Source organism: Haliotis rubra, unplaced genomic scaffold (genome assembly GCF_003918875.1).
Source record: "Haliotis rubra isolate DU_JTF1 unplaced genomic scaffold, ASM391887v1 Scf100, whole genome shotgun sequence".
NCBI classification, from domain to species: domain Eukaryota; kingdom Metazoa; phylum Mollusca; class Gastropoda; order Lepetellida; family Haliotidae; genus Haliotis; species Haliotis rubra.
Genome location: NW_025764893.1, coordinates 859,403 through 882,587, shown reverse-complemented (window position 1 = coordinate 882,587; position 23,185 = coordinate 859,403). Strand labels below are relative to the sequence as shown.

At 39.4% G+C, this 23,185-nt stretch overlaps 1 protein-coding gene across 1 annotated transcript in view; it reads left to right on the top strand.

The window, feature by feature from the left end:
* The window catches only part of LOC124266896 (protein ZINC INDUCED FACILITATOR-LIKE 1-like), a 35,954-nt gene that overhangs the window by 6,048 nt on the left and 6,721 nt on the right, over positions 1-23,185 (top strand). Inside the window, exons 2-10 of the mRNA XM_046701738.1 lie at positions 159-373; positions 1,330-1,386; positions 7,171-7,253; positions 9,153-9,304; positions 10,680-10,802; positions 17,708-17,867; positions 19,405-19,584; positions 19,982-20,002; positions 22,312-22,418. Coding sequence (XP_046557694.1) covers positions 159-373; positions 1,330-1,386; positions 7,171-7,253; positions 9,153-9,304; positions 10,680-10,802; positions 17,708-17,867; positions 19,405-19,584; positions 19,982-20,002; positions 22,312-22,418 — 1,098 coding nt within the window. The remainder of the gene's footprint in view (positions 1-158; positions 374-1,329; positions 1,387-7,170; positions 7,254-9,152; positions 9,305-10,679; positions 10,803-17,707; positions 17,868-19,404; positions 19,585-19,981; positions 20,003-22,311; positions 22,419-23,185) is intronic.

Sequence of the window (23,185 nt, the reverse complement as noted above, 5' to 3'; positions counted from 1 at the left end):
AGGGGGGTCATTCACATTGTACATGCTTCTCCATCAATTCATCATCACCCCTAGACATAAATTATGCACGGTCCCTTAGTCGCCTCTTACGACCAGCATAGTGCGCAATATTTTGCATGTTTAGAATGTTGAGCTCTAAACATCCATGTTTATTCCAGCCATGCAGCAGGAAGGTGTGGACACAGTGGCGGAGGGGGCAGTCATTCGGAATGACACTACTGACCATCAACTAGAGAGTGAGGTGACGAGTGCAGAACCTAGTCGGGAACTTAGTCAAGGGAACTGCTGCAAAGGATTATCCTCCAGGTTCAAGCTAAACAAAGAGACCACACGACCTAACTACAAGAACTTAACGCTGATGTTTGTAGCTTTGGTATGTATTGGAATCTGTAAAACTCAAAGTTTTTATCACTGCCTTTATGTCTATGATAGAGAGAAGCCAGTATAATGTTATTGTTTTCAGCCTGAATCTGAAGAAATTTAGACTTGCCAAAGTACAGTCGAGCACCATTGTGTCGAACTCTGATAACTCGATATCTCGGTCCCGGCATAATCTTTCCTAATTTATCATTATTCAAGCTCTTTTAACTCGATACAGATGTGTGGATATTTCGGATATCTCGATATAATTTCATAGTCCCAACGACCAAATTTACCCTTTTAACTCGGTATTTGTAAAGAGACTCGATATTCACCTACCTTTCATTGGCAAGTATCCGTCTGAACTGAGGTTGTTTCCACACCTTTACACAAGGTGCGGAATGAATCAAAGGGATGCGGTAATGTAAACTAATTTAATGGGGATAATTGAGTTGAAGGTGTCACTTGTCTGTTATTCAATTAGGATTAATAAAGACAGATTTAATGCCCTCCGATAATTTGAAAATGAATGAACTAATTCATTCAAAATATAGGATAAGGGGACACAACTCTGCACAACGAATTATAGCATTTTAGACTCAGGTACTTCGACTCTGGTCACTTTGAAAGTGTTTTCAGTGATCATAGCTTTTGGGCATGCAATATTCCATCTATATGGCGACGGTCTGTAAATAATCGAGTCTGGGACAAACAATCCAATGATCAACAGCATGAGCATAGATCTACACAATTGGGATACGATGACACGTGTCAACCAAGTCAGCGAGCCTGCCCACCTGATCCCGTTAGTCGCCTCTTACGACAAGCATTGTTACTAAAGACCAATTCTAACCCAGATCTGCACAGGTCCAAAATATATTAATTTCCGAGGAAGTATCATCCTGCTTTTGTGTCTCATGTTAGTGATTGACTTTTTGTTTTATTGATGTCAGTTTTGCTTCTTTTCAGATATCAAGTTCGTTCACCTTGACCTTCCTGTTCCCCTTCCTCCCGGACATGGTCAAGGTAAGGTCATGCAACAATACACAGTGACACCCAATACACAGTGACACCCTGTCAGGAACCATCACTGTCCAGTCAGTGGTTTGATTCCATGGTTATGTCAAACCAAACGACGTTGTGGTTTGTGGTCCTGTGCGTAGAGCTCAGGTCATAATCAGTTGCAGTTAAGCAACGTTGGGCATGGAGACTCCTTGGATGGGAGACCGTGTTTGGCATGTTGAGAGTTTCTAGGCCTTCAGTCCTGCCCCACAACGAAGCACATGTGATACATGTGGTCTCACCTTAGGCAAGTGAGTTTGTTCAAAATTGCCTCTGTTCAACCAGCAGAAAATGGGTACCTGGTGGGACAAGTCATGTGACTATTAACCTTCTAGCGCCTCACAGGCAGCTTGGGTTATCCGGGGTGATAATGTGTTAGTGCTTTGAGCATGCACAAGTGTGTGGAAACAGGCGCTTTATATATGGCCATTATTATTATCTCATTGAGGAGTCTGCGGTTTCATTCCATGGCCATGTCAAACTGAAAGACGTCAAAAGATTTTACTTTTGGTTAACCTGCTTGGTGTTCGGGGTTTAACTCCCAGTTTTCCTTTGGTACCACTTGCAACAAGTTCTGTTCAAATGTTACAGATTTCTTACACAGAAAATATAAATTTAATTTTTAAAAACACGAAACATCATAAATCCACATTTTGATACTCAAGTCTTTTACTTGAACTAGAATTCATTTATAAAACAATACTTTGAACCAGTGCCTTGAGATCCAATATGACTCCAGAGCCAAATGAAGGGCGGTGGGGTAGCCTAGTGGTTAAGGCGTTCGCTCGTCACGCCGAAGGCCCAGGTTCGATTTCCCACATGCGCACAATGTGTGAAGCCCATTTCTGGTGTCCCACGCCGTGATATTGCCGGAATATTGCTAAAAGCGGCGTAAAAACTAAACTCACTCACTCACCCAGAGCCAAATGAACATAAGACATTCGTTATATAAGTATCCCATGTTTTCCTACCAACTCTGTCTAACATCATAACACTGTTTAGGATATCTGTGGCATAATACTTACTTAGACCACTGCCTCAAACATGCATCATATGCATCTACGTAATGACTGCATTTGCCTAAAATTGCAACATTTGGAGTCTTTGATCCTATTCCTAACACAAACCATTTCTCTTAAAATTGTTAAGAATGTTTCAGTTTCGAGTGAACCCTATAATGTGTGCAGTTTTGATATCTGGGTTTTCACAAGTGGCTTATACTTGATCATTTCCATGATCGATTCTGCATAGTGAGATTATACAGTATATTTCTGAGTGCAGGTTTAAACAACAAAGAAAGAAAATAAAATTATTCCACACACGAGGTGTATGTTATGTCATGATTTGAATTGCAAATGTCTGCATACCACAACATGTTGTTGTATTGTGTTAATGAAATCATGCATATTTTTGTCTTGCTGGTTGAGATGACGTAAATTACCAAATAAATGCATGTAATAGACCGTGGTATTGTAATGAAGGATTAAACTGCGATGCAGACATCTGGCCGAGACCCACCACTACTCCACAAAGTCGCTCTGGCCTAACATACGATGAGAGTATCTTTGTCTGTCCTGTCATTAGTATTTACGCTGATAACAGCTGTTGTTCATATCTCTCCAACTGTTTCTCATATATTTGGTATCATTTTCATCTGTTTTCTTATTTTGTTCGTCTTCTTCATTAAACATGCTTGGAAGATACACAGATGGGTTTTCTGCATTGGTATTAATTGCAGCCATTGTTCCTGAAAGCTCATACAGTCAAAGTTAAATACACATAAGCCAGCAACTCACTTGACATGCTCTGATTCCACCTAAGTTGACATGTTGGAAATCTTTTAGCAAAGAATCTCACCGTATATATTGTCTTGTGCCTTGTCTAGCATGTATGCTTAAACAGTATCATAGTGTTCTCTTGCCAACCCTTTCTTTAATAGTAATTCAGTTGGTGACTCAGAATGAAATTCTTCAAAGTTTAACCCTGAAATACCAATCACTGGGTCTTGGTTCTTGGTTTATTTAGCTCTTGAAGACGCACTGATAATGTCTCTATTGAACAGCCCATCACTTGTTTTTGGTTCCTCTATCTATGGAAGAAGCACTGATAATGTCGCTATTGAACAACCCATTTCTTGTTCTTGGTTCCTTTCCCTCTGGAAGAAGCACTGATAATGTCTTTATTTAACAACCCATTTCTTGTTCTTGGTTCATTTTTCCCTCTTGAAGAAGCACTGATAATGTCTTTATTTAACAACCCATTTCTTGTTCTTGGTTCCTTTCCCTCTGGAAGAAGCACTGATAATGTCTTTATTTAACAACCTATTTCTTGTTCTTGGTTCCTTTCCCTCTGGAAGAAGCACTGATAATGTCTTTATTTAACAACCTATTTTTTGTTCTTGATAATGTTCAACCTTTTCTTGTTCTTGGTTCCTTTCCCTCTGGAAGAAGCACTGATAATGTCTTTATTTAACAACCCATTTCTTGTTCTTGGTTCCTTTCCCTCTTGAAGAAGCACTGATAATGTCTGTTCTTGGTTCCTTTCCTCTTGAAGAAGCACTGATAATGTCTTTATTTAACAACCCATTTCTTGTTCTTGGTTCCTTTCCCTCTTGAAGAAGCACTGATAATGTCTTTATTTAACAACCTATTTCTTGTTCTTGGTTCCTTTCCCTCTTGAAGAAGCACTGATAATGTCTTTATTTAACAACCCATTTCTTGTTCTTGGTTCCTTTCCCTCTGGAAGAAGCACTGATAATGTCTTTATTTAACAACCTATTTCTTGTTCTTGGTTCCTTTCCCTCTTGAAGAAGCACTGATTATGTCGCTATTGAACAACCCATCACTTGTTCTTGGTTCCTCTATTTTGGTGACCTTGACCTTATTTTCAAGGTCACCATGGCACTTTAAACACTTTTCAAACTCTTGTAAATGCGACATCTCATGGACTGTTGTACCCAATGTCTTCAAATTTGGTGACAGCCTACATTAGGGGAATTCGCAGACACCAGTCGATTTGGGTGACCTTGACCTATCTTCAAGGTCACCATGACACTTTGAACACTTTTCAAACTCTTGCTAATGCGACATCTCATGGACTGTTGTACCCAATGTCTTCAAATTTGGTGACAGTCTACACAGGGGGATTACGCAGACCCCAGTTATTTCAAGCTTCTTTTATGTGACCAAAAAATTAAAAGTAGTAAATATAGATATTCCATTCTTTAGCGGCTGGGGACATTGCCATATCAGTGGCAAACACTTGTTGGTTCTTGGTTCCTCTAGCTATGGATGAAGCACTGATTATGTCGGTTGAAGAAGCCATCGATGGTTCTTGGTTCCTGTAGCTCTTGAAGAAGTTAGGCTGTAGGCTGAGACTGTATCATGGTTCATATCATATCTCACAGGACGTCACTAGTCAGTCAATATTGATAATGTGAGATCAGATTGATGCGAACTGACATTTGGAGTGCCACAGTGGTCTGTTCTTTGCCCAGTATTTTTCACTATGTACACACAGCCAGTTGGAAGAAAATTAATATCTTATGACCTCAGCTTACATCCGTACACTGATGGGGCGGAGGGGTAGCCTAGTGGTTAAAGCGTTCGCGCTCACTGATCATGCTGAAGACCTGGTTTGATTCCCCACATGGGTACAATGTGTGAAGCCCATTTCTGGTGTCCCCCGCCGTGATGTTGTTAGAACATTGCTAAAAGCGGCGTGAAACCATAACCACTCACTCTTCACTGATAAAAAATACTAGCCAGGATTCAAACTATTGTTAGAGCGGTGGTGTAGTCTAGTGGTTAAAGTGTTCACTCCTCACCCTGAAGACCTGGGTTCAATTCTCCACATGGGTACAATGTGTGAAGGCCATTTTTGGTGGTCCCTCCCACCCACCATAATATTGCTGGAATATTGCCATAAGCAGCATAAAACCCAACTCCTTCACTCACTCACTCAAACTATTGTCATCAGCAGCAGCTTGTTAGATACTTCACAGAATTCAGTCTACATAGGTTGGATGATGACGAAATTCCCTATATTTAATGATTACCAATCTTAAATTTTGATCATCAGTTCAACACTATTGTGGCACTACATTAAGATTTAATCTCGCAATATGCAAATTGGTGGCAGTATTATCAGCCACCACAAATACAAAGATTCATAGGTATGATTTATAAATGCTTTAGGAACCAGTTATTGCTAGCAATTGAAGATGATGTCATCTTTGATTTATTTCATAAACAGTTTTATGTGATGTCATTTCAACAATGACTTTATTAACTGAACTGATAAATTAACTTGAGATTCAGAACCCACACTTTTCTGGATTTTCTGAGAAAAATGAAATGAGTCACTCTCCATGGCTGAGGACATTGTATTTTTAAGACAGATAAATGTAGACCTTGGTTTGACTTATGTGTTTTGAGACTTTTGAATTCTCTCAAAACAACTTTTTTCCCCTGTAAGCATTTTTACATCAAAGACTGGCAGACTGAGAAATGTGAAGATTAGGATGTTTAATCGTCTTGTGAAGATGCATAATTTGTGCAAATTGTAGGTATTATGGTGTTAGTTTATTGTTCCCAGTGTCTGTACAGGAAATATATGTATGTAAGAGACAGTCCAAACAGAACCTTTGTTACGGGTGTCTATTTTACCTGTTGAGTACATATCATGGTGAGCTGCAATGCTGTGGCACTCATTCAGAATTGAGTGAGTGAGTTTGGTTTTACACCGCTTTTAGCAATATTCCAGCAGTATCATGGCGGGGGACACCAGAAGTGGGCTTTACATATTGTACCCATGTGGGGAATCGAACCCGGGACCACTAGGCTACCCCAACGCCCCTCTTTTAGCAATATTTCTTCACTTGTTATTTGACCCCTCTCTTGGAAGCAGAGCAATAAGATCTGACATTAGAATAATTATAGCTAAATGGAAATCTTTCAAAATAGGTTTGTTAGGATTATCGTTTCATCATTTGAGGTTCAGTTTAATCTGTAAACAAAGTGAGAAAAGTATTCTCTCCTTCAGAGTCCTAGGTTTCCTTTGTTTTAAGGATGTTTTTGCATTTGTTGATTCATGGACAATTTTCTGCCTTTGTTTCAAGGTGTTTTTTGTATTTGTTGATTCATGGACAATTTTCTGCCTTTGTTTCAAGGTGTTTTTTGCATTTGTTGATTCATGGACAATTTTCTACCTTTAGTTCAAGGACGTTTTTGTATTTGTTGATTCATGGACAATTTTCTACCTTTGTTTCATGGACGTTTTTGTATTTGTTGATTCATGGATAATTTTCTACCTTTGTGTCAAGGATGTTTTTGTATTTGTTGATTCATGGACAATTTTCTACCTTTGTTTCAAGGATGTTTTTGCATTTGTTGATTCATGGACAATTTTCAGCCTTTGTTTCAAGGATGTTTTTGTATTTGTTGATTCATGGATAATTTTCTACCTTTGTGTCAAGGATGTTTTTGTATTTGTTGATTCATGGATAATTTTCTACCTTTGTTTCAAGGATGTTTTTGTATTTGTTGATTCATGGACAATTTTCTACCTTTGTTTCAAGGATGTTTTTGCATTTGTTGATTCATGGACAATTTTCAGCCTTTGTTTCAAGGACGTTTTTGCATTTGTTGTTATATGGACAATTTTCTGCCTTTGTTTGAAGGACGCTTTTGTATTTGTTGTTATATGGACAATTTTCTGCCTTTGTTTGAAGGATTATTTTTGTTTCAGTGGCTGGGCTACTCGGAGGAGGCGAAGGGATATTATGTGGGACTAATTGCATCGTCAGTGTTTGCTGGAAGAGCATGTGGGAGGTAGGTAAACTTGATGGTAACACATGTGGATGTTTCAGTATCCCGCTATGTCAGCAGACTGACAGCTGATGGTGGTCAGGTATCACATTCAGGGATAAGGCCAACCTGCAGACCCTCCATGGATTTTGTTACATCGAGGGTAATTTTTGTGTAAATTTATGCATGAATCATAAAGGTCCCAGACCCAAGAATGACTTTCAGTTGTTGTTGTTTCAACAACATTCTTCTCCCTGCCTATTGGACCGCCTCCGTGGTGTAGTGGTTAGAGCGTCCGCCCGTAGAGCGGAAGGTCGCGGGTTCGATCCCCGACCGCGTCATACCAAAAGACGTTAAAATATGGTACTTGTTGGTCCCTGCCTGGCGCTCGGCATTAATAGGTACAACAAGGACTGGTCGGCTCGGAGTCAGTATAATGTGTCTGAGTGGGGTATTCATGCTTCACTGCAGCATGGTATCTCAGTGGGCTAGCACTATAAAACCAGCTTCAGTCTGGGCTAGTACAAGCAGCCGCACATACACATACGCATGCACGTCGTCATATGAGCGAAATATTCTCAAGCACGACGTAAAACCCAATTTCACCTCACCTCACCCCTGCCTATTGTGTCATGTAGAGTCGTGTTGTGTCAAGTCATGTTGTGTCGTGTCGTGTCGTGTAGAGTCATGTCCTAATATTTCTGTATCATTACATCTCTAGTCGAAAATGAGGCTGGCTAAGAAAGTAAATGTTTCCCCAAAGTGGGTGATGGTGGGACTTTTTAATGCAATGATAGATGAATACATTTTGAAGCAGACTGTTATTTGTGCTTGATACCTGACAATGTATAAAACATGCTCTTGTTACTCATAATCGACACCTGATTGTCACAGTATTAAGTAGTGGTGTGACGAGTCATCGATACGCATCGATGCATCGATCAATTCGCCGCCGATACAGTGAAATCGATACAAAGCTTTACATTGTCGTATATCCCGATACGATACTTTAAATCGGCCACGATACATTTGTATATTGCCGAATCTCGAAATCTGTCAAGAAAACAGACTTACTTTTGTCGGATGATTAAAATATATGCTGACTTATTTTGCCTTCAAAGGTAAACGTTTTCTCGGATATCCTTGCATCAAGAACTGTGTCAGACAGAGCACTCACATGTTATCAACATTCACAAAGTCCGTGTAAAACTTTAATTATCTCGTTTCCGAGTGAACATTGAAAAACGCTGTCGGAATTTGACGAAATAGTTTTGTTTTGATCTTAAAGTGTTTTATAGTTGGTGTTAGAATTTACAATGTTAGTATCGTGATATGTATCATATCGCCACCCTTATATCGGGATTCGTATCGTATCGCAGCTTCAGTACACAATACTTTGGCAATATATCGTCGTGACGAACATTTTAGTATCGTGATGAATCGTTTTGCAAGTTGTATGCCAATACCAGCTCTAGTATTAGGCAGTCTCTGTTATCAATGCTTCTTCATGTATCAAGCACAACCTGCTTCATTCCATGTTAGGTGTCAAGCATAAACAATACAGCCTGCTTCATATGACGCAAAATTGTAGAATATCTTATATAAAATTGAAAACTTTATCAGGATGAACCAGGATTGAATCAATAATCATAAGTCTCTGGCTCACGTAAGGGAGGTAACTCTACATAGCAAGGTGAACTCCTTATACAACATGGAAAACCATTCCTTCCAATAATTTGAAAATATATGAACTAAATGATTCAAAATATTTTGAAAAGAAATGACCTAACTGCTTTAGATACACATATAAGACAATTAAATCATGCATACACTGAAGTTGATATAAGCATTATCTATTGTTGACCATTTCAGAAGGAATGCAAACATAAGCGACTTGTAAAATGGAAATTCATCTATTTGCAGCTTCTTCTGGGGCTGGTTGTCGGACGTCAAGGGGAGGAAAGTGGTGTTGTTGCTGACGATTGCAGGAAATGGCATATTTTCCTTGTTATTTGGGTTCTCTGTCAACCTGCCGATGGCCATGTTCCTCCGCTTCATGTCAGGCCTATGCAATGGTGAGTCAGGGATAAGATAAAGGCTTGGCTGAGTTCATGGCCCCTCAACCCATACACCTGTAAAGATCCAGGTTAGAACTGGTCTTCAGCTACCCATGCTTTTTTGTCAGAGGCGACTAGCTTGATCAAGTGGTCAGGCTCGCTGACGTGGTTGACACAAGTCATCGTATCCTAACTGCATAGATTGATGCTCATGATGTTGACCGCTGGATTTTCTGATGGAGACTCAATTATTAACAGTTTATTTCTCAATTGGAATATAGCTGAGTATGGCATTAAACAACCAAAAAACAAAACCTCAACCAATACACTAAAGTTGTCTGAAGATTATTGTTTACTTGGACATATAAGAGTGAGAAGGAATACGAACAATAGCGACTGTTGCATAACCATGGCAATAGTTTTGTTATTGGTTTCATACAGTATATCACATGACTAACTACAGGACCAGACAATCCAGTGATCATTATCTATCTACATAATAGGGATAAGATGGCCATGTCCAAGAGCCTGACCACCCAATCCTGTTCTTATTTGTTGTGAGAACCAGTTCTAACCCTGATCTACCTAGAGTATAAATTGATGTAATGTTGCCTATTAAATACAAAATATTCATTATGATCCATCTGACCATTGGATGGTCTTCATTCCCATTCATGCTTGTTATATAACTGAGGATTGGAAGGACACAATGTGTAACCAAGTTGCTTTGTTCTCCAATCCACACTCCATTATTTACAATTTTTAATGCTAATTTTTTAGTAGTGTTCTCATTAATTGAAATAATCGAAGCCTGGTCCCAGCGACCAAACGACAAAGGAATTGATCATATTTTCTCCTAAGCGGACACAAACGATTTTGGAACTACTGTTTTTGTTGTTGAAACACTTGACGATGGAACATATCTAAAAAGTTGTCAGGGCCTGAAAATGTGTTTAATTCTTAGAAAACTCACTTCACTTACTGAAAAGTCATGACTCAACATTTCTAAATGACTCAGTTGGTTTACGTTCATTCCATCTTAGTCATCACTTTAAAGTAGCAAGTTGCATCATTTTGCATTGGATGTGAAGTTTGCAAATGGAATTTGCAGTTTCTAAAAAAAAGAAAAAACAACCCATAGAACCACATTATACTATCTGGAATAACAACCTAGATAGGAAAGTCTGAATAATGACGCTACCCAATATTTTTCTATGATGAACCAATCATCAATTTTGAGATTTCAACCAATTCCCAATGCTAATAATGTCCAATGTTTGTGGATCAATTCTTCCAGCCTTATGATCCAGTAATTTCACAATTTACATTTAATTTCGAATGTTGACATATTCTTCATCTCAGTCATGTTGAATTATTCTAATACTGACTACAGGCACTGTGGGCACGGCGAAGACTGTCTTGTATGAGGTCTCAGACAACACAAACCAGGCTATTGGCATGTCGGCCATTGCTCTGGCCTGGGGAACAGGCCTGATTCTGGGACCTACCTGTGGAGGTAAGAGCATTAGTCCTGTTAGAGTTACCTCCCTTTAGTTGTGTAGCCCCTGAATAACAGTGTAATGGTTCTTGACAGAGATATGAGTTAACGTATGTGTATATATATTTTGACATATTACAACAATCTTATCAATATTTATTTAATTCGGTCAGATTAAGACACAATTATCTCAGATTTAAAAATAAGTACTTTGCAAACTCTACTAGTTTTGATGAAACCAAAAACTCATTGTATAAGTTTGACAAAAAATCTCAGCATCATAAGTATTTGTCTTGTGTTATTTCTGCTTCCTGCATGAAAGCCTCATAGGATTTACACCATCCACCATCCAGAGGCAGTTGTCTACCCATTTATTGAAACACAAACAATATTGTAAACAAAGGAAGATTGGCCTTAAAATTGTCCCCATCTTTGTTGCTGCATTCAAATCACATCTTCAAACGTATCTCTTTTCACTGCACTATTAACTCTACTCAAACATTATTATTTTGTAGCGCTTTGAGCACTCACCTAGTGGTTGGATTTAGCGCTATATAAATTTTCAGTATTATGATGATGATTATCATTATTATGCAAGCATATTTTTTCGGCTACCTGATTGGTCTAGAGGCGGTCATGTGACTGTCAACAGAAAAGCATATTGACTACAACCCAGGTCCGACCAAAAGTCATATTGACCTGAGTTACTATGACGTCAAGCTATGACGTCATTCACGTCAAGCTATGACATCATTCTATTGTTTACATGTCACAGTATTGTTGACATAACGTTATTGGTGTGTAGTGAAAATAAAATTGCTTTTCTTGAATAAATGGACATGTTTTGGATTTTAGAAGCTGTTTTTTCGGTAATTACATAATAAAACAATTACAGACTGGCGAATTTGGTCAATACCTGTTTTTATGGACCAGTCACCAGTCTATACTTGTATATTATTAAGTGCTAAACATGCAACAGACATTAAAACACTCCAAATATGATGAATTTATTAGATTATTCAAAAAAGAGTATAGATTTCAGGAGAAATATGACAGCTGTTGTACAAGTTTAACACACTGAGGACATTAGGTTGATCTTGTCGATTAATTAACATGCTTATCTCACAGATAGGTGAAACTGATACGTCCACGGATGAAAATTGTTATGAGAGTGTGTTTTTTGTAATGTGTAATTTGTAATATCACATTGATTAAGTGATAGTTATTATGGGTCACATTCCGTGAAGCGATCTGAACACAAGTAAGATATCGTTTCAGGCTTCAACAACGCTCGCTTCTCACTCACAAACATAACCAATTTAGCACGAACTTTGGGGTCCTGTGGAATTCTGTGCATGGTGACACCATCGCCCGACCCCTAGGAGCAATTGACGACAACGCAACGATTCGGCATCTCTTCGTTGATGTCGAGAAATCATCAAAATGACGAGCTTGCTGCACACTTTATATACAACTAACTGAAAATCCTTCCTCATATGACTTCACTGCAGTGCTCTGGCGAAAGAGTTACGTAACCTGTCTGTGGTTTTGTTGGCGAGCAAGAGTGAAGCAGGCGACTTTTTGGCAACTTTTGATCTCTCGGTATTAATTAACCACAAGTTTTTTAAGAATGAAATTGGTGTTCTGCATAAGACTAACCACAAATTTTTCATATGTAATGGACCGCCTCTGTGGTGTAGTGAATAGAGCGTCCGCCCGGAGAGCGGAAAGTCGCGGGTTCGATCCATGACCGCGTCATACCAAAAGACATTAAAATATGGTACTTGTTGGTCTCTGTCTGGTGCTCGGCATTAATGGGTCCAACAAGGACTGGTCGGCTCGGAGTCAGTATAATGTGTCTGAGTGGGATGTTCATGCTTCACTGCAGCATGGTATCTCAGTGGGCTAGCACTATAAAACCAGCTTAAGTCTGGGCTAGTACAAGAAGCCGCACATACACATTCATGCACGTCGTCATATTAGCGAAATATTCCCAAGCACGACGTTAAACCCAATTTCACCTCACCTCATATGTAATGATTAAAAGAGTACAAAAAACAAGTGTTTTTTTTTCTTTAATGAAATAGAAGGGTAACTGTGCTAAATTATGTATCGACAATACAATATTGACAAACTTTAAAGATAGCAACATCTTCTATTTTGTGAATGTGACGCTTTGATACAGATTCTTGTACCGTTGTCAAGTTCTGCAAGTATCAAAATCTCACATTCACGACGTTGATGTTGTTATCTATAAAGTTTTCCGATAATATGAAAAGCTGTGTTTAGTTGCAAGTACACACTTTAGTTGAATTAGGACCACAAATGTTAATTTTTAAACTTATCCTATCTCACGATTTGCACTTCTCTCTCTTGCTTCGACGCTGAGTGGAACGAATGAGAACTTTTCCTGTAGGGGAACGTGCTGCACGCTTAGCCTGGGACTAGCGACCTGTCCTGGGGAACACGGGTGGGGAACACGGGTGTATGGACAAGAGAGGCCTACAGGAAAAGTTCTCATTCGTTCCACTCAGCGTCGAAGCAAGAGAGAGAAGTGCAAATCGTGAGATAGGATAAGTATATAAATATACAATTTATATTAAAATTTTCAAGTTCATGTAAGATCCAGAAGTACCACGAATATTGGTGAACAAGAACGAAAAGTAAAGTTCATCTTGCTCCAATCATCCTCGATAATCTCCAAGCCATACGTTCTGATAGATCTCCACTAGTACCCTGGATGCATCCACGGTAATTTTATCATATCCCTTTGCTGGCTTTTTATCCAAACAGGTGTCTACGCTGGGAAGTTGAGTGTACCAATCACAAGGCTTCTATCATAACTTTTGCTTCTTTTATCTAAACGATTAAACTTGGCAACACAACTGTTACAGAGGCACTCTGAAAGAGGTAGAAGGAATTCTTGCATATGTATTTTGTAGAGCTGAGACCTGTCAATTTGTATGCATGATATTTTCCCTAAGTCTGAATCACACAGGGGAGAAAACTTTAGCGTCTGTGGTCACTATCTTTGTTCACACTGGCAAGGTTGGCTGTAACGGCTGTATATGATTGGCTGCTGTGAGAAGGCGGACAAAGCAAAAGAAGGTAATAAAATTATTGGGCCAAGCCGTAGATGCATCCAGGGTACTAGTGAAGATTTATCGGAACATTTAGCCTGGAGATTATCGCGTATAGCTCCAGTGAGTGTAAATACTACACTACTATTGCATTATGTGTTCTGCACATGCAACAAATGTCTCAATATTCTGAGTGTTTTTCCCCAAAGCATGTTGCCTGTATGAAGTATTCAGGTGATATGAACTGAATCCCAAGTTTCTATTACCTCTCCTCAACAGCAAAGTAAACATTTTATTGAAACAAATTTTACTGGATAATCGTCCCAAAGCAAGACAGTAAACTGACTATAAGACCAAACCAATTGATTGAAAACATGAACAGATTTTGAAAAATATTTCCCAGAGCACAGTTTATGGTAATCGTGATGTGAAAATCCTGCAATCGACTGAAATCTGTATGGCCATTTATGAACTGGATGTTGATTTTGTAATGCAATATACTTGTACTGTGCATAGACTTGTTATCTAGCTGAAACCTCACTCGAAAATTCACACCAATTTCGGGAAGAGTGGAAACTGGAGTTTTAAAGTCAGTAAACTGCTTCTCCTTAGGGAGATGAGTGGACTGTCTCTATCGCTTCCTTAACAGTAGCCATTACTTGATATTTATGTATTTGAAAATTCAAACAAAAATGAAAAATGAAAATAGTGTGTCACAGTGACGTAAACAGATAAACTCTTGTCATGAACGGTTAAAAAATCATTGCCTTGGTAACAAATTTTCCATATACATTTGTGATTATCGATAAACTTTCTCAGTTAAGTACCGATTTTAGTTGTTTTTCGCATCTGGGATTCGAACCCATACCCTCAGTGTCAGCCACTGCACCTTCCCCCTAAAATGTCCGAGACTTGTGAAGATCAGGGTTAGAATTGATCTTCAGTAACCCATGCTTGTCGTAAGAGGCGGCCAACAGGATCGGGTGGTCAGGCCCGCTGACTTGGTTGACACATGTCATCGTATCCCAATTGCGTTGATCACTGGATTGTCTGGTCCAGACTTGATTATTTACAGACCGCTGCCATATAGCTGGAATATTGCTGAGTGCGGCGTAAACCTAAACACACTCACTCACTCACCCCAAAATGTCTGAAAACTGGTACAGATGTGCACTTGTCTGACCAATTGTTTTTATGTTTGAACTCAAAACCTAGTTTGTCTCAGAACATTATGTATTTTGATAGTCTGGTTAAAACTGATCCAACCATTTTGCACTACATAATGACAGTGTGAAATGCCAGTCGGTGAAATATTAGTAAGACATGAACAGTATTGTACTTGCCGACACTTATTGTGTTACAGTTGATGTTTTACATATTTTCTGATTGTATTTATACAGAGGATTGATCACGACTGATTTTTAATGAGGGAAATATCAACCAAGTCATAATTAATTGATATTTGCCAAGAGATTAGCAAATGCCGATTATCGGGATGAGTTTTATATTTCCCACATTAAAAATCACTCATCCTTGTATGTATAATGTTTTGATATGTCCTTACACGTATTGCTGTACATAAGTCCTACTTACATGTATAATGTTTACATGTTCTGTTGACATAAGTTTTACATATGTCCTCTGTATGTTTTACACATCCTCCTTATGTGTATAGTCCTCCTTATAAATGTTTTATATCTGTTCCCCTTACATAAGGTTTACATGTGTTCCCCTTACATAAGGTTTACATCTGTTCCCCTTACATCAGGTTTACATCTGTTCCCCTTACATAAGGTTTACATGTGTTCCCCTTACATACGGTTTACATCTGTTCCCCTTACATAAGGTTTACATGTGTTCCCCTTACATAAGGTTTACATGTGTTCCCCTTAATAAGGTTTTTACATGTGTTCCCCTTACATGTTTTCCCCTTACATACATGGTTTACATGTGTTCCCCTTACATATGGTTTACATGTGTTCCCCTTACATAAGGTTTACATGTGTTCTCCTTACATACGGTTTATGTGTTCCCCTTACATGTGTTCCCCTTACATAAGGTTTACATGTGTTCCCCTTACATAAGGTTTACATGTGTTCCCCTTACATAAGGTTTACATGTGTTCCCCTTACATAAGGTTTACATCTGTTCCCCTACATACATAAGTTTTACATAAGTGTTCCCCTTTTACATGTTTCCCCTACATAAGTTTACATCTGTTCCCCTTTACATGTGTTCCCCTTACATAAGGTTTACATGTGTTCCCCTTACATAAGGTTTACATGTGTTCCCCTTACATAAGGTTTGCATCTGTTCCTCTTACATAAGGTTTACATGTGTTCTCCTTACATAAGGTTTACATGTGTTCTCCTTACATACGGTTTACATCTGTTCCCCTTACATAAGGTTTACATGTGTTCCCCTTACATAAGGTTTACATGTGTTCCCCTTACATAAGGTTTACATGTGTTCCCCTTACATAAGGTTTACATGTGTTCCCCTTACATACGGTTTACATCTGTTCCCCTTACATAAGGTTTACATCTGTTCCCCTTACATAAGGTTTACATGTGTTCCCCTTACATAAGGTTTACATGTGTTCCCCTTACATAAGGTTTACATGTGTTCCCCTTACATACGGTTTACATCTGTTCCCCTTACATAAGGTTTACATCTGTTCCCCTTACATAAGGTTTACATGTGTTCCCCTTACATACAGGTTTACATCTGTTCCCCTTACATAAGGTTTACATGTGTTCTCCTTACATAAGGTTTACATGTGTTCCCTTACATTACATAAGGTTTACATGTGTTCCCCTTACATACATGTGTTCTTTTTACATAACGGTTTACATGTGTTCCCCTTACATAAGGTTTACATCTGTTCCCCTTACATAAGGTTTACATGTGTTCCCCTTACATAAGGTTTACATGTGTTCCTCTTACATAAGGTTTACATCTGTTCCCCTTACATAAGGTTTACATGTGTTCCCCCTCTTTACATGTGTTCCTCTTACATAGTTTACATCTGTTCCCCTTACATAAGGTTTGCATAAGGTTTACATCTGTTCCCCTTACATAAGGTTTACATCTGTCCCCCTTACATAAGGTTTACATCTGTTCCCCTGACATAAGGTTTACATCTGTTCCCCTTACATAAGGTTTACATGTGTTCCCCTTACATAAGGTTTACACCTGTTCTCCTTACATACGGTTAACATCTGTTCCCCTTACATACGGTTTACATGTGTTCTCCTTACATAAGGTTTGCATGTGTTCTTCTTTATGAATGTCCTCATAATGGATGTGTCTGATGTAATTTTGGCTTGAATTTGAAAACTGTAAATTTTACTGACATTTGCTGTGGACCGAGGCCCCTGTTGTAATTTTGAACACATGAAGTATTTATGTATTTGTTGGATCGGCTGCGCTATCACTCTTCCTCCTGTAGACATATACATTCGCCTCCAGCCATACTAGAGTTGCCTTTCCTTGAAGTACCTTGCTCTCCAGAATGTTTCAAATCCTTAGCTTGAAAAAGGATTCTGTACATAAATTCTGTTCCTCAAAGCAATCAAGTGTGATGCCCCCTGGACATGAATAACAGCCTCCAAGAATATCTAAATTAATTTAATTCATTAAAGGCGGTGCGGGTAGCCGAGTGGTTAAAGTTTTTGCTTGTCATACCGAAGACCCAGGTTCGATTCGCAACATGGGTACAGTGTGATGCCCATTTCTGGTGTCCCCTCACCATGATATTGCTTGAATATTGCTAAAAGCGGCGTAAAACTAACCTCATGCCCTCACTGTAATTCATGATCCTATGTATATTGTATATTTCAGGCTATTTGGCGAGTCCGGCCATGAAGTACCCCAGTGTGTTTGACCCCGAGGGGTTCTTCAGTCAGTACCCTTTCTGCCTGCCTTCCGTCGCGGTGCTTGTCATCTGTGCAATTGGTTTCTTTGTCGTGCTTTTTAAGTTTGAGGAAACCCTTCAAATCAAGTAAGTAAAAAGTTGGAATATATTGACAGTAAGGTTAGGCAACTTTAGTCACATCCGAAAGTCGTATCAGAACAAACAAGACATAAGTAGGGCTGCAACGACTCACCCAGACCTCTATTCGATTTTTATTTTTGATATTGGACCCTTGATTCGATCATTTTTTATTCTATTCTTCATACAAGTAAAAACATGAGATTTTATTTAACTCTCAGAGTCGGCTTTTTTCGAGTGATCTCCATCATCAGTATGGCGATGTCTACTAACAAGTCTCATTGGGTAATTACCCCGGCTTCAATCAATCCTGTTTCGCATTATGTCAGCGCTTGAAACTGCTCAAGTTGGAATCAAAATTACATTCTCACTGTGTAGAAATAATTTAAATAGATATTCATATATCGAATCTAAATAGTGATAATGGTTATCAAACATCGAATCGAAATAATGATAATGGTTATCAAACATCGAAACGATTCAGATTTGATTTTTGATGAATCAATCTGAATCATTGCAGCCCGAGACATAACAATGTCCTAATTCCCTCCACATTCTTAATTGTCTCACATTGTCAGTCTTATGGCGTCAAACCTGTTATTACTTGAAATTGTATTTGAAGCACTTAGATATACTTAGATATGTCTTGATATACATAGATCTATGGTATGAGATGCCAGAACTATGAAACAAAGGATGCAGGTATTGATATTGCGACTGTTTTGTACCAAACGTTTTGGGATTGCATATTGGAAATAGATCGTTAAACCACTTTTCCTCTTGGGCATCATTGAGTTTGAATATCTTTTTGAATGAAGTCTTAATCAACGTGTTAAAAACACTGCTTGTTTTTGTTTACAATTGCAAGTTATAGATTTCTGACTTTATGAAATACAAATGCCTAACAAAACTGGGTTAAAAAGGATAATTTTATCAACTTCTTGGAAATAAGTAAGTAAGCTTGAGAAAAGTCTGTTTTGTTCTTAAATAATTGTTTGTTTGTTTGTTGATTGGTTATGCTGCAATATTACATCTGTATGACAGCTACTGTAATTACTGGAATCCAGACCAGACAATCCAGTGACTTATATTATGAGACCTGTCACTGCTCTGACCATTCAGTCTATTTACAGGATTCTTACTAAAACTTTAGACCCATTTTAAGCTTGAATCTCAACAGGGTCTTCAGTCAGGCAGACCATGTGGACCAAAAAGGGCTTTACTGTACCTTTTTATTAACATTCCTTCTCAAATCCGTGTCAGAATTGTTCAGTAACCCATGCTTGTCGTAAGAGGCAACTAATGGGAACGGGTGAACAGGCTCGCTGACTTGGTTGACCATGTCATCATATCCCAATTGCATAGATCGATGCTCATGCTGTTGATCACTGGATTGTCTGGTCCAGACTGGATTATTACAGAACGCCGCCATATAGCTGGAATATTGCTGAGTGCAGCGTAAAATTAGACTCACTCACTCACTCTCAGGTGGAGACTATTCATTGTGACTTTTTCTCAAATGTTAATGTGGTGGTTTCTTTTTCAGGAAGGATGTGGTTGAAATATCTGATCCTGAAGAAGATGCTGATGAGGTTAAACCCCTGACAGACAAAGTCTCTGTGTCAGCTAGTCACAATAACATATATAGATCACGTGACAGTCTACATTTCGGACCGCTGTCGGCCATGTCTATAGAGGACATACACTGTGTGTCAGAGACGGAGCCGTGATGACGATGATATATCTAAAAACAGACACATCAAAGAAAGAGAGATAATCATGCATCCCCAAATATCAATGGTTCAAGAAATCTTAAAATTGATAATCATCTTATCGGCAAAAGTGACCTTGACCTTCACAATCACGAACAGACAGCTTTGTTAGAGGAGACAGAAGCTAGGAATGTTATCAATGCACAGAAAAGTAATTTGAAGACGCACCCAATGCTGAGTTGACCTTGAAATCCTGACCAAGGTGTCAGAAAGAGGCTTGTGGTATCAGGTAAGAGCATAGAAATGGGAATTCGTTTCAAGTGCAAGTTCTGTGACTAAATTGATGATTCACCTTAAAACCGATTCTGGTACTGTGGAGCCGTGAATGAGAAACACAAATCATATGCTCAGTTCTTTGGTGTCATTGTTATGGTAAGAACGCTTTTACACAAATATCACCACATGGTACAGATCACAATATATGCTCATTACATGCCTCCAATTGCATTAAAATCAGATCTTTTTCTCTGAGACTCTCAGACTGAACATCTAAGGAGACTTCCCCTTTACGGAGAAAATGAGTTAGTGAGTGAGTCGAGTTTTATGCCACTTTTAGCAATATTCCAGCAATATCACTGCGGGTGCGCCAGAAATGGGTTTCACACATTGTACCTATGTCGGGAATCGAACCCAGGTCTTTGGCGTGACGAGCGAACGCTTTAACCACTAGTCTACCCCACTGCCCCTATCTTAGGAGAAATATATTGTTTAATAAGGTGAGGTGAGGTAAAATTGGGTTTAACGTCGTGCTTGAGAATATTTCGCTCATATGACGACGTGCATGCGTGTGTATGTGTATGTCCGGCTGCTTGTACTAGCCGAGACTGAAGCTGGTTTTATAGTGCTAGCCCACTGAGATACCATGCCGCAGTGAAGCATGAACACCCCACTCAGACACATTATACCGACTCCGAGCCGACCAGTCCTTGTTGTACCCATAAATGCCGAGCATCAGGCAGGGACCAACAAGTACCATATTTGAACGTCTTTTGGTATGATGTGGTCGGGGATCGAACCCGCGACCTTCCGCTCTCCGGGTGGACGCTCTAACCACTACACCACATAGGCGGTCTATTATGGGATATGAGATGAACGTAATCTGGGCAACCCTGGGTGAAAGAGGATAAATTGTTTGCCGAATGTCATCTGCCACTAATGGGATCGGGTGGTCAGGCTCGCTGACTTGCTTGACACATGTCATCGTATCCCGATGTCGTAGATCGATGCTGATGCTGTTGATCACTGGATTGTCTGCTCCACACTTGATTATTTACACACCCAGGAGCAAATATTTCTGGCATTACCAGGGGAGGCAACTCTGCACGGCCATTTGCCATGCCATGTGTTCAATCCAAGAATAGATTAAGAGTGTGGGTTTAATTCCTTATAACAGGGGCAGTGGGGTAGCCTAGTGGTTGAAGCAGCCGCTCGTCACCTGAACACCCGGGTTCGATTCCCAACATGGGTACAATGTGTGAAGCTCATTTCTAGTGTTCTCTGCGGTGATAATGCTGGAATATTGCTAAATGCAGCGTAAAACCCAACTCATTCACTCACTCACTCACTCACTTGGGGAAGCAACTTTTTTAACCATTTCTATTCTTTTTTCCATGTTGCTTCAAACTGTCATGGATGATTAAAGTCTTTTTTCAATTTCACTTTTTAATTTAATAATGTTATCAGTGGGAAGAACTGGTTCATGTTCTTCTGACTTTGTTCTTCAGCAAGGTGTTGTTATGGACGCTCACTCACTCACTCACTCACTCACTCACTCACTCACTCACTTCGATTCCATATGTTGATATGATATCCCTGTCTGATATTGCTGGAAAACTGATCATAAAGCCAAATAAAATCAAGCTCATTCATTCTTAATTTGTCTCTCCGGGGCGGTGGGGTAGCCTAGTGGTTAAAGTCAGTCAGTAATTTGTCTCTCCATTTTGATAAAACATGACTTCTGATCTTCATCCTATTTTGTTGCAGCTAAACTCAGTCAGTCAGTCAGTAGTGACATCAGGGACAGCATACTTCTGTACACTGTGTTTTCCTTTGGGGGTAGCCTAGTGGTTAAACTAAATCAGTCAGTCGTCAGCGAGAGGACGTCTTCACCATCTTCCTGTCTACAGAACCACACTACAGTGAGTCTTCTAATCATTTAATTGTCCATATACAGTTCAGAGCTATTTCAGAAATGTTTTTAGCCTAGTGGTTAAAGCGTTGAATTGTTTAAACTAATGCTTTACTCCGGGTGATGGGGTAGCCTAGTGGTTAAACTAAACTCAGTCAGTCAGTCAGTATTTCAGCTATATCACAGTGTGTTAGTCAGTGTCAGTCAGTAATTTGTCTCAATAGAAACTCAGTCAGTCAGTCAGTAATTTGTCTCTCAAAGACAATCCGATGATTGTTGTCATGAGCATCAGTGTCAGTAATTTGTCTCTCGGTGGGGTAGCCTAGTGGTTAAAGCGTTGGCTCGCCAGTCAGTAATTTGTCTCTCGGGTGATGCAGTGGTTAAACTAAACTCAGTCAGTCAGTCAGTAATTTGTCTCTCCGGGCGGTGTAGCCTAGTGGTTATTTGTCTCATCAGTCAGTAATTTGTCTCTCCTAGGTGATAGCCTAGTGGTTAAAGCATTGGCTCACATGAATTTGTTCTCCATTTTGATCTTCATCCTATTTTGTTGCAGCGTCAGTGACATCAGGGACAGCATACTTCTGTACACTGTGTTTTCCTTTGGCGTGATTGGCGTAGAGGACGTCTTCACCATCTTCCTGTCTACAGAACCACACTACAGTGAGTCTTCTAATCATTTAATTGTCCATATACAGTTCAGAGCTATTTAGTAAATGTTTTTCCTTTGAATTGTTCTAATGCTTTACTCCGCAGTATTTCAGCTATATCACAGCAGTGTGTATGTCATGACATGCAATCCTCCCACCTACAATGTGATGATTGTTGTCATGACATGCAATCCTCCAGTTCCTACCCAGTGTGTATGTCATGACATGCAATCCTCCAGTTCCTACCCAGTGTGTATGTCATGACATGATTTCCTCCAGTTCCTACCCAGTGTGTATGTCATGACATGATTTCCTCCAGTTCCTCCAGTTCATGACATGCAATCCTCCAATTCCTACCCAGTGTGTATGTCATGACATGCAAATTCCTACCCAGTGTGTATGTCATGACATCAACAGTGTGTGTATGTCATGACATGATTTCCTCAATTCCTACCCAGTGTGTATGTCATGACATGATTTCCTCCAGTTCCTACCCAGTGTGTATGTCATGACATGCAATCCTCCAATTCCTACCCAGTGTGTATGTCATGACATGCAATCCTCCAGTTCCTACCCAGTGTGTATGTCATGACATGCAATCCTCCAATTCCTACCCAGTGTGTATGTCATGACATGATTTCCTCCAGTTCCTACCCAGTGTGTATGTCATGACATGCAATCCTCCAGTTCCTACCCAGTGTGTATGTCATGACATGATTTCCTCCAGTTCCTACCCAGTGTGTATGTCATGACATGATTTCCTCCAGTTCCTACCCAGTG